Consider the following 11,914-nt stretch of genomic DNA (forward strand, 5'->3'; position numbering starts at 1 on the left):
CGTAATCCTTTAAACTTTCCTCTCTCTCTCTTCCCCACTTTTCTTTTTAAAATAACGCCCTGCTCCCTGCTGATTCATCCGTGTGCCTTTTCCTTCGCCAGAGCCTCTCATCCTCGCAGCCGAGCCACATAAACCTCGTATTCACCCGTTAGGCTTGGCGAACAACGTAGACAGAGTCCACTCACGCAGCTCACACCTGAACATCTCTCTCTTTACTTTTTATATATAACCTTCCAGTGTTCCTTACGGAGTATTTTTTAAACTTGTACTATTCCGAAGCGCACGAACACACAGATCCAAAGAAAATGGCACGTCCCTACAGCAAGAAAGGCGGTTCGTTCCATAACCGCGGCGGCTTTGGCGGACGCGGCGGCGGCGGCGGCGACGGCAACTTCGGTGGGGGTCGGTCCGGCGGCGGTGGTGGTGGTGGCCGCGGTGGTGGTGGTGGTGGTCGCTTTGATAACCGCCGCGGCCCCAACTACCATCATAACCCAAGCAATAACAGTGTTAACAACGGTAACGGCAGCAACAACGCCGGCGGCGGGGCGGATGTGATGAAGGTGCTGCTCTCTCTCCTTTTCGAAAAGTCGTACAGCCAGATTTTTGAGGAGAGCTCTGGCAAGCTGGACCTGTCCAACATGCGCGCCAGCCCTGATCTGGAGACGGTGCAGAAGCGCGTCGACTACAACAGCGTGTCCTTCTGCAAGGTGCTCGCCGAGGTGCTGCGCGAGAAGTTTGCCGACCGCATCCGCGTGCTGCAAATGGATGATAACAGCATTCGCCAGTTCAAGGTCATTCTCTCCGCCCTGGCGGACGCCGACATTCACCGCGGCATCACCGCCATCTCTGCCATGCGCAACAGCATCAACGATCTCAGCTTTATTAGCGGCCTGCGCCGCTACGACAGCTTGAACGAGTTGCTCCTTCGCGACAACTCCGTCGTGAACCAGAAGGAGTACATGCCGCAACTCATCAAGCAGCTGCCTCGGTTGACGTTCATCGACGGCGTGCCGGTGGACCGCGCTCTCCTGCGCCTGCCCAACCCCCTCCCCTCTGCCGCCCCGTCCCAGCAGCAGCTCGACATTTTAATGTACTTAGAACAGACCCTCTTCAGCGCCATGGCGAGCGGCAACTTCGACGCGGCGCTCACGCTCTACGGGCAGCAGTTCTCCGCGCTTTCGGTTAATCGCGGACAGGAGCCGCTGCCGCAGCGGGTACCGATGAACGCGATTGCCAACACCAGCGATCTCGAGAAGCCGATGCGCAACCAGATGCAGGCGGACCTATCCAGGCTGCGCTCGCAGATGGAGTTCCGCAACCTCGCCACCGACAGCGCCGGCTCGATGCGCAACGTGGCGAGGGGACCGCAGGAGATCATCAAGAAGCTGCGCTCCGTCTGCGGCGACGGCAAGCCGATGAACGTCGAGGTGGAGTTCAACCCCAACTTCAACGTCGTGTTCATGGACCAGAGCTACCACATGCGCGTGCCCGTCTGCGTACTGACCGTGCACGGGAAGATGCGCTACCGCTGGAACCCGATTCACGCCGACACGCGGCAGCCAACGTTCCCCGCTGGCAAGGCGCCGTGCATCTCCACCTTCTTTGACCGCACCATGTCGCTCATGTGGGACGGCAACACGAACTCGTGGGCAATTGCAAATGATATGCTGCTGCTGCGCCCCGACCGCACCGTCGTTCACGACGACGGCACGCCGAGCTGTCCGCTGTTCTTTGCGAACACGCCGTCGCGAATAGAGCAGATGCGCCGCCGCCTGATGCCTGGCATTACGCCGGAGGTGATGGCAGCCATAGTCAACGCCACCGGTTCCGACGAGGACGTGAAGCAGGCGATACAGCGGCTTCTGCAGCTGCCCCCTGAGACGCTGCAGGAGGTTGCCGCCAACCCTGAGGCGGCAAAGCGGGCCATTGGCATGTAAAAGAAAGAAAAAGGGAACATCCGCCGCGGCTCTACTCGTTTCTCCGGTAGAGTGGTTTTTGTCTTCTCTCTTTATAAAAACATTTCTCTTACATGAAAGTCGATTTGCTGAATCGGGGCCGTTAAGACGAGTCGATGAAAATGCGCTGCGGAGCGTATCCTCGTTGTCGATATATATATATATATGTTTTTTAACTACTTGTATTGTGGGGTGCTTTCGTTCACGTTGATTCCTTTGCTGGTGGTGGTCTTTTGTTTTTGATTTGTCTTCTCGTGTTTTCTTTGAATCAAAGAATGTATTGCGGTGGCGAAGTTCCCCAGGTTCCTCGTGTTGTTCTTTACGGATGTAGAGAGGAAGCGGCGGTGTCTTTAGAATAAAAAGAAAACAGGATACCTTTGTGTTTCTTATTCCTCTTGTTTTTTCACTACAGTCTGTTGAGATACATCTTCATATGCGGATAAATTGTCTCGTTTAATTCCTCTACCTTAAACTAGCAAAGACAAAAAGAAAGGCCGACGCACCGGGCGTTGCAGGCATCAAACGCAGGTTCGGTGTTGCATATCCATGTGATCAGACGTTGGTAAAGCAACAACAACAAAAGGGAAAAAAAACATCACGACCACTTTGACGGCTGTTGTTTCCATGTTTTTCCTTGTTGTTATGATGTGCTCTCCTATTTTGTAGCACATGCAAGGAACCCCTACAAGGGATGCTTCCTCGTTGAGCCGCTGTTTGTGTTGAAGCGCTGCGCATCAAAGGATCTTTAATCGCAGTGTTTGTTGGGTGTGTGTGTGTGTGGGTGTGTCGTGCATTAAAAAAATAGTTCGTTGTGCTTGAATGATTGTATGGCGCACGTATTCTTCTGCGTTGTTGTTGTTTTTTCTCTTCATGATGCTCCCGGTGAATTCGCAACGCCTACTTCAGCCCCCTTGCGTCTTGTCGTGTGTTGCCCAGCCGCAACGACAGTCTGCCCGACAAACAAGGGCAGCAGCTTTTGACGACCATCACCGCAGACTCTTGGAAGAGATGTGTGTGTGTGTGTGTGTCGTGCAGTTTCTAACCTCGGAATGACAGTAGCTGCTTGGAGGCGTAAGAAGACTCAAACGAGGGCGAGCTGCAACGTATATATATATATATTTTTCTCCTTTCCACGTGTGCCGTTTACGGTTTTCGTAGAGGACATGCACTGGAAGTTTTTTGCGTGGTTTTTACCTTATCCGTCGTATCAGCAGTACACATACACATATGCTATTCGGTCGCACAGCCAACTACTACCTGCAGCACATACATGCAGGTCATTATTGTCTGTGCTCCCTCTCTCTTTACGCATTGTTTTGTCTACCATGAACACTTCGAAGTATTCTCTGTAAGTTTGTGGACAGCATCGCGCCACACGAGCCAACACCTTCAGTCGCAATAGTGAAAAGAATGTGTTGTACGAGAGCTAATCGTCTCATTTTTTTTCTAATGATTATTGTTCTTTCTTTTTCCTCCATAGCGAACTTGCAGCTCGCCGTTTTTAAATTCCGTTTGATTGTTTCTCCTACACCTCCTCACAGCCTACTGCCATGCGGGGAGTCGGCAACGTGGACAAGACGCACCGCCGGCTGGTGCGTGAGTTGCTTCCACCCCACACGCTCGAATAAACCCTCAGGACACCACAACGAGGTGATGCAATGCAAGTGCTTTCTCTTTAGGTCGGTTCACTGTGTCCGATAAGCTACAACAACGGTTGCGAAGCGAGCGACGCTTATCCGGAGTAGCCTCACATGAATTACCGGTCTTTCGCGCATACAAGACTGTCCATCTACCGTCAACCATCACGTATACGGTTCAGCCAACCACACATAATACTATCCTTCAACAATATTTTTTTTCTTTACTTGCTGCACACGCACACACCCAACGATGCCAGATCTGCTGATGCACGCACTCGCAAACGCATAAACACATGCACGCATGCGTAGACACATGAGAAAAAGTTGGTGCTCATTCTTGACTGTCTCTGTGCATGTTCACTGTAGCCTCTTTCTTTTCTCTCTTACCTCATCTCCACCCTTTTCATTCTTTACTTTTGCAGCTGATGACAATTCTTAGCTCTTCCTTTTTTTTTTAAAGGTACGAATCGAGGAAGCGCTACACTGCACGTTCGCTGCATCGGTTGTCAACTCCTCTCACCTTCCGTTTCACTTCCTATTTCTTTTGTTTTGTGCAGTCTCATTCTTTTTATATTAGTATTACTATTTTTTTCCTTTACAATTAAAGGACCTCATTTAGCCCACTACTCCTCACCGTGGCCGATTACACCACAGCCGCCTCAACAGGGTGACGCTTTTTTCGGTACAAGCAACCTTTTACTGTCTTCGGGCGTTTTTGCTTTTCCCCGCGGTTTCGGCAATGTGCGACACACACAAGAAAACTGACGCCAAGCCAGTGCACCACAAAAGTCGTTGCCGTCCTCGGTCAGCGACCTGGCCAATGAAACTAGATGTGTTGTGCATGTGTTTGCGTTTTTTTTTCTTTTCTTTTCTTTCCTTCTATTCGTGTTCCCTTCTTTCGATTTACCACACCTTCAATTGTTTAGTTTCTGCGTCTCTAGTGACGCTGTTGACCATCTCTTTCATTCGGCTCTTCTGTGTAGTGCAGCGGTGGCGACTGTGTGTCTGCGTGGGGCGGGGCCGACTTCTCGCTTCATCACCTTCACTGGGCAATAGAAGACCCAATCCCTCCAAAAAGGAGTGCTGTATGATCTGTATATATCGTACTGTTATGATTGAACCAAAAAAAAAGAATGAAATGCTAATAAAAGAAATAGTACATGAACGGTTGTGTTGACCTCCGTTTATTTTTCTTTCTCGGGACGCTATGGGGTACCGTGGATTTGGGGGTATTCGTTGGTTGTGCATCTCACCTGCTTTTCCGTGTCCTCTCTTTCTTTTCCAGTAGACTCACGTGTCAGCCTTTTTCTCTTCTTAATGTTTTGAACTTTTCCTGTCTTCCATCTGTGTCAGGGAAATCGACGGCAAAAGGTGCGGTTGGCTTCGGCAACTGAAAAAGGGGGTGAAAACGAAAGTGCCTTCGAGCATGGCGTTTGACGGGCTGACAAATTCGTTGGGAAACCGCACACAGAGGACAGAAGTGGCCGTTTTCTCGGCGTTTTCTTCGTCTTCCGTTTCTCTCTTTTCATTTAAAGGGAGGCGGGACGTCGCCTTCTTTAGCGTTGCTTCTTCTCCTTTTGTACTTGATGACATGAAGCGAGTGGGTAAGACTTTTCATGTGGTGAAGTTCAATTGTGGAGAGGTAGTACTTGACACGGAAATTGGCGAAACATCTTTATTACTTCCTCTTTTTTTTTTAGAGAGATAGATTCGTGCTTCATACAGCTGTGAGCATGTTGTGTGTGCTCCGCTGCGTGCGGGCGCGTGTTGTCTCATTTCTTTATAGGCTGATATGGCGGGCTATTGTGGAGAGAGAGAGAGGAGTGACGGGACACTGGTACGACGCTCATTCGTATTCTGCTTAAGACACTCTTGTTTATCACGAAACAAAGCGGTGGAGAAGCGTGTCAGCAAAAAAAAAAACTAAGAACAGCGCTGTCGTGCGAGTCAATTGAGAGCTGAGGGGAGAGTTCTCATCAGCTCTGTTGCTCTCTGCTGTTTGCTCAGCTCTCTTCAGAAAAAGGAGGAGAAGAAAAATAATCATTTCTTAACACTGCTCAACTCTCTTTCTGTGGGTGTATTTTCACTTTCTTGTTCGAGATATTCTCCCAAACCCACCGCAACCTCAATAGTAACAACTATGCCTACGCATCAACTGGTTTTCCGTGTGTCATTGTTTGTGTGTGTGTGTTCGTGGCTGTGCTTGTGTCTCGCCAAACTGTGCCCGAATACGAACGCAAGTCAACTGTATTTGGTTTGGCTCACATTGAGTCTCCTCCCCCTTCCCCTTTCCCCCTATTTTTTATTACTTTATCAACTTTATTAATTTCAACGAGTATGTGAATGAGTAGATAAACTTCGAAGACAAACTTGAAGGGAACTCCAAAGAGAAGTGGGCGGAGAGATTTCCACGCAACGGAAGAAAGAGTTTTTTCCCAATGTGCAGTTGATCCGTGTGTGTGTGTGTGTGTGTATTTTGGGTGGAAAGACGATAGATGCCGTTGAAGAGGTCGATAATGTGAGACTGCTACGGCAGGCGTTTGCGTCCGCTGGGCGTTGCCATGCTTTTAAGTCTCGCTTCAACGCAGAAGCACTTCTCAAAAAAGCGGCAAAACCCACATATATGTGCTCAGGTGATGGATGTAATGCTCCATCTCCTTCTTTTCTCCCTCCTTACATCCATCCACTTCACCTTCGCTCCTCTTTTTCTCTGCGTACGTTTTCAAAGGTCAAGGAAGCAACATAATAGTAACGAAAACAGCCCGACTTTCAAGAAGTTAAGAGGGATAAAAACGGATGTCGAAGCCGTACAAGAAGAGCAAGGGCGGCGACAGAGGCGGTGCGGCGGTTACGAAGCACAGCACCCCATGCAAGTTCTTCCTGCGCGGCAGCTGCTCCAATCAGCGCTGTCCTTATTTGCACGTGCGCAATCAAACGACCCTCCGCGCCGCACAGCACAAGGAGATGGCGGCGGAACAAAGCAGCGGTACGGTGAAAGTCCTCTCCACCATGCTGAAGCTTTTCTTTGAAAAGCAGACGCAGAACATTTACGACGCCAACGCGGCGATGCTGAACTTGTCGAAGTTGGCCTCGTTTGCGGACCTCTCCTCGGTCGCCTCGAGCATCAACTTCAACACGCGTACTTTCTGCGTCGCGCTGTGTACGTGCATCAGCGAGCTACTCACCCCACCTCCTGCCATTCTGCAGTTAGACGAGAACGGCATCAGCAGTTTCCACCACTTTTCCAAGGCTCTCGAGGAGGCCGGCCTGCACACCTCCCTCCGTGCCTTGTCGCTCGCCCACAACGAAATCGCCTCCTCTGACGTCGCACAGGAGTTGAGGCAATTTGCGAACCTCACCGAGGTGAACCTGATCGGCAACCCGTGCACAGCGGCGGACGACTACAAAGCCAAGTTTAAAAAGTACGTCCCGTGGCTGCTCGGACTCGACGGCGACGGTCTCACCGCCCCACCGTTGGAGATGCCGTGGCCGCGCTTCTTCGACCCGGCACAGACCGCTGTGGACCTCGCTGCCCCAAGCAGCTCCCCTGTGCGGCGGTACGACAGCACACAACAAGCAGTCTTGCAGTTTATTCAAACTGCCGTGCTGAACCCATTAGAGATGGAGCCGACGTTAGGTGTGCTGACCGGCGTGGATGCCGTGTCCGACGCCTACGCCTTAAACGCATCCTTCTCTTTCAGCGTCGTCGCGAACGATGCCGCGGTGTCGACGCCGCGCCGAACCGCCGGCGGGGGGGCCGCATCCGCCCAGCGCGACGTCGTGCGTGAGATCGTCGGGCTGCGCATGCGGCAGACGGAGAGCAACCACAACCTGCTGTTCGGGCTCAAAGCGACAACGGTCGCCATGGGCCGCACCAGCGTCTGCGCCAAGCTCGAGCACGTCCTCTACCCTAAAACGTTTGCGGTACGTCACTTCATTCACGACAGCGTGGATGTGGCGATCTTAGACAACAAAGGCTTCGGTCCCAACGCGGTGGTCGGCATGAAGCAGCCCCTTTCCGTTGTGACACTGCACGGTGTAATGATCTGGCGCTACCGCACGGCCACCACCGCCGCCGCGGACACGCCGCACAGCACCGCAACCCAACTGCGCGACGCGATTGTGGTGAAGCGCAACTTCTCGCGTGTCTTCACCATTTCCTCGGTCGAGCCCGGGCGGTGGCGAGTGGTAAACGACATGGTCACTCTCTTTCCCTTCCGTGGTGAGGCGGGGGCCGCAGACTCGACGGACTCGAACAGCAACAGCCTCGGTGGCCGTGCGAGCGCAGAGCCGCCGACGACAGCGGAGAGCGTGCTTTTCCGCGACGTGCACCCCTACGATGTTGTCTTTATGCCGGCAGCCGATCCCGCGCGGGCTGCACGCTTGGGACGCACCTACCGCGTGCCAACACCCATCGTTGAAATGATATCGGCGTTTGTCAACTCCGACAGCGAGCTAGTCGCCTTCTTGTTGGACCTCAGCGATGTGCCGCTGGAGACTTACGAGCACTGCGCGGTGCTGGTGGAGATGGATCCGCTGCGGAGCATCTTTCTGTGCCGCATCGGCAACCGTCTGAGGATTGAGCCCGCCGAAGGCGTGGTGCTGCTGCACCAATGTGGCCCTAACTGGCCGGCGATTCTACAGGCGGTAGGACGATGACCTCTCTGTGTGTGTGAGTGTGTGCGTCTCACTTGACACACTGGGACACATACCAGCACGCAAACACGGGCAAAGAAACCTTTGCGATGCGGGCCGTCGACTTGCCTTCCGCCTCACCGTTGTTTTCCTCCTTCTTTTTCTTCTTGTTTTCTCTCGATTAATTAAGTTATAACGTGCCGGGGGCGAAAACGCGCCCATTCGAATAAGAATCGGAGCACTCCAACTTCGTATTGGCTCTTGCCAACTCTCTCTCTCTCTCTCTCTGAGTTACCGAGAGCGAGAGTGAGAAATGACAGCGTTGGCTTTTTGAGTGTTTCTTTGGTCCTCTTCTCAGTTGCCCTCTGTAAGCGGGCACGAAACGCTCTTGAACTCGATGCTTTTCTTGTAACTCTTCGCGGAACGTGTGGATGTTCTAATCTGGTGTGAGTGCACGTACTTCACGGATGGCCCGCGAAGCACGGGTAGACGACGCCAATAATGATCGTAGCTAAACGAATGAGCTTTAAGAAGAAGAACGCAAGTTGCGGCGGAGCGACGTTGCCTCATTTCTCTCCTCTTTCTTCCTCTTCGATTTCTTGTTGGGCCACTGCTTGTGTTTGTGTGTGTACGTACGTGCGTGTGTGTGTGGGGGTATGTGACGTTCTCTACCAGAACAGACGCACCGGTGCTGTCGGGTTTCACTAAGCATTTTGAGGAGACCGACTAATTGCCACCTGTGCTTGCGGAGCTACCCTCCCCCTCCCCGCTTTCTTTTTAACGCGGGGAAATGCATACTTCTGGAAACGAAGGTGCGCGGATGAGCTCGCCAGCAAACACCTCCCTCCCCACAGACCTTCAGGACTCCCTCTTCTTCGACCCTCCTGCCATCGACAACTCCTTCGTCAGCACACCGCTGCAGGGGTCGTTGACACGCTCTTACCTCTCCGTCGATCTCGAAGAGACGAGCGGCGCGGAGACATCCCCGCAAACGACAGCCGCGGCGTCATGCACCGACATCGCATTGCGCCGCGGACAGGCGTATCGACGCACCGATGTAGGCGGCCGTGGTGGTACGACACCGCGTGTGCGCAGCCTCGAGGGCGTCGCGATGAACATGCAAACATATGTGGGACGTAGCAGACCCGCGACAAGTGCTGCCACCCCCGCATCGGCGGCTTCAACGCCTGCGTTGACGCGGGCGGTCCTCGCGGAGCACGTGGAGGCGTCGAGCTGGTCGCACCCCCTCACGCCACCCGACTCGCGTGACACTCTCCCGCTCTTGCCAATGAGGGACTTCGCTACAGCTGCGACGGCGTCGGCGGCGGCATCCGACACACCACCGGCGGACGCAAAGGCGACCACCCCAACCGCGCTGCGCCCGAGCGAGGACGCGGAGGGCAGCGTGCACGTCGCAACGCGCTCCTCGCGGATGGAGGAGCCGCTGGAGTCGTTATTTCTGAGCAGACAGCTCACGGGCAGCGCGGCTGACAGCGGGTTTGAGCTTTCAATGGAGTCGGTGACGCTGCAGATCTCAGAGCGCCACTTCTTTCGCGCGCATCCCATCACGTACTTGGACGACTGCAGCCTGCACATTGCACCCGGCTCGATGCACTGCATCGCCTCTCTCAATCCGGCTCACGCGCGAGCCGCACTGGCGGTGCTGGCCGGTGTGGACACCGTCGCGAGCGCTAGAGGGGCGACACTCGCTAACGCGCTGCCGGCGTCGTCGCTGCGGTACCGGCGCCAGGTGGCCTACGTCGCATCTCTTGACTGCTGCACCGCGGAGGCCACCGTGTACGACAATTTGGCCTTCGCGACCCGCATCCGGTACGTGGTCGACGCACCAACGCTGCGGGAGGTGGTGGAGCAGGCGGCCTCCGAGGCTTTTCTGATGGATCAGCTGCTCACCCGCGCATCGGACTTGGGCCCCGCGCAGCGCTATTTGCTGGCGACGGCGATGGAGCTCGTGGCGGACCCTACGGTGCTCCTCCTGCAAGACCCGCTCGCTTTCTTTTCGCTGGCTGAGCTGCAGCTGTTCACGCAGCTACTGCGCAGCGTGCGCCGCCGCAACCCCGCCCGCACCGTTGTCTGGTCCGGCTCCGCGATTCCGTGGACGCTGTTTGACAGCATCGACAGCCTCACGCTGCTCACCACCGGCGGCAAAACCTTCTACAGCGGAAATAAAGAGGGCGTTGAGTCGTTTCTCCAGGAAGACTTGGGTATTCTCCGCGTACCCGGCGAGGATGTGATGGACATCATGGCGCAAACGGAGGTGGACGTCGTCGCCGTTACCGACTCCACCGTCGCCTTCCGCAACAGCAAGTTTTACCGCGCTGTGCAGCACGAAATCGAGGCACACCGCACCCGCGTCAGCGCCAATGCCTTTTCGCAACCACCAGAGCCTCCTCACCCTTCTCCGTCGTACGCCAGCGTGCAGTCCTCGCTGTTGCTGTATACGCTGCGGCGCAGTGTGCTGGACAAAGCGGCGCTGGTGCCGTGGGTCGGCTTGTTTGTGGTGATGGTGCTGGTGTGCATGTTGGTGGCCGCCACGGATGGCAAGCAGGAGAGAAGTCTTCAAAACACGTGCGGGGTTCTCTTCCTGCTTCTGTCGTGCTCCGTGCAAATCAACTCCATCTTCCTCAAGTCGGAGCTGCGGGATTGGCGGACCTTTCTGAGCTTTCGAAACAATCTGTGCTTCCCGGTACTGCCCTACTACGTCGCGACCGTCGTGCGGCTTCTTGTGCCGCGGTTGTGCTTTGCAGTGGCGAGCAGCATATGCGGTGCAGTCATCTTTGCTGAAGCAACGGCGGCCTCGTTGAGTGCGATGATGTCACTTCTCAGCTTCGCCCACGCCTGCCTGGGCTTGATCGCGGTGTATTGGGTCCCCAGGGTGGAGATGCTCATGGCGGCGAATCACCTCTACTACGCCTATTGTGTGATTTGCTGCGGATTTCTGCTGAGCGTCACGCAGATCCCCGTCTTTTTCCAGGTGTTGTCGCTACTGCGCATTGCCTACGGTGGGTTGTTGGCGAAGGAGATTGGTGCGCTGACGTGGTGCGACACCGCCTCTGGCGACGACCTCTCTGGCTCTGCTGCTTCTGACAGCTCTTCTAGTTGTCTCACTGGCCAAAAATATCTGACGTTGATGGGACTGCAGCAGGACAGCCTGGGGCAGTCCGTTTTGGGACTTTCTCTCCTGTCGCTTGTCATGATGGCGGCGCTGGCTATCAGCATGCACTTGTCACCTAGCGCAAAGCTATTTTCTTCGTCGTCGTAGAGCGCTAGGCAAGTGAAGCGACGGTCGTCTTTCTTTTTTTTTTGGTAGGCCGGTACATCACACACCCGTTCCACCAACGACTTATCGAGTACCGTCCGACCTTGCCGTCTTCTCAACTCTGCTGATGGTGAAATACCTCTTTTGGGGGAATTGCAACGTTCTTGCTTGAATACTCAGTGGAACGCCAGCCGTGGATCTTCTCCCTTCTATCATTTTCTTTCAACTCATACTATCTAGTTTCACTTGCCTTGCCTCGCCGCGTCAGATGCTCTGTTTCCTTTGTTTTCATTGGTCCTTTCTTCGAGAAGTTCTTCTTTTATTTCTGGCTAATCCACCGCACGTTGATGATACTTGATGCCGTATCGACGTCGCCTTTACCGTTCGTTGATGAAACTCCAATATAT

At 54.1% G+C, this 11,914-nt stretch overlaps 3 protein-coding genes across 5 annotated transcripts; all 3 read left to right on the plus strand.

Moving 5' to 3' along the window:
- Positions 1-99: 99 nt before the first annotated feature.
- Positions 100-1,937, plus strand: ABB37_04398 (hypothetical protein; the record flags this gene model as incomplete). The annotated part of the gene is made up of 1 exon (XM_015802065.1): positions 100-1,937. Exon 1 carries the CDS (start codon positions 306-308, stop codon positions 1,935-1,937), a length of 1,632 nt encoding a protein of 543 aa, XP_015659466.1. The 5' UTR covers positions 100-305.
- Positions 1,938-4,015: 2,078 nt separating this feature from the next.
- Positions 4,016-8,254, plus strand: ABB37_04399 (hypothetical protein; the record flags this gene model as incomplete). 2 transcript variants are annotated; one of them, XM_015802066.1, is made up of 1 exon in its annotated part: positions 4,016-8,254. In XM_015802066.1, exon 1 carries the CDS (start codon positions 6,392-6,394, stop codon positions 8,252-8,254), a length of 1,863 nt encoding a protein of 620 aa, XP_015659467.1. In that variant the 5' UTR covers positions 4,016-6,391. The 2 variants fall into 2 exon arrangements, with proteins under 2 accessions (XP_015659467.1, XP_015659468.1); XM_015802067.1 differs by having other exon boundaries at positions 6,322-8,254.
- Positions 8,255-8,903: 649 nt separating this feature from the next.
- Positions 8,904-11,510, plus strand: ABB37_04400 (hypothetical protein; the record flags this gene model as incomplete). 2 transcript variants are annotated; one of them, XM_015802068.1, is made up of 1 exon in its annotated part: positions 8,904-11,510. In XM_015802068.1, the coding sequence occupies exon 1, from the start codon at positions 9,021-9,023 to the stop codon at positions 11,508-11,510; it is 2,490 nt and encodes an 829-aa protein (XP_015659469.1). In that variant the 5' UTR covers positions 8,904-9,020. The 2 variants fall into 2 exon arrangements, with proteins under 2 accessions (XP_015659469.1, XP_015659470.1); XM_015802069.1 differs by having other exon boundaries at positions 8,909-11,510.
- Between the last annotated feature and the right edge of the window lie 404 nt (positions 11,511-11,914).

Source organism: Leptomonas pyrrhocoris (assembly GCF_001293395.1).
Source record: "Leptomonas pyrrhocoris isolate H10 chromosome Unknown, whole genome shotgun sequence".
Classification (NCBI taxonomy): domain Eukaryota; phylum Euglenozoa; class Kinetoplastea; order Trypanosomatida; family Trypanosomatidae; genus Leptomonas; species Leptomonas pyrrhocoris.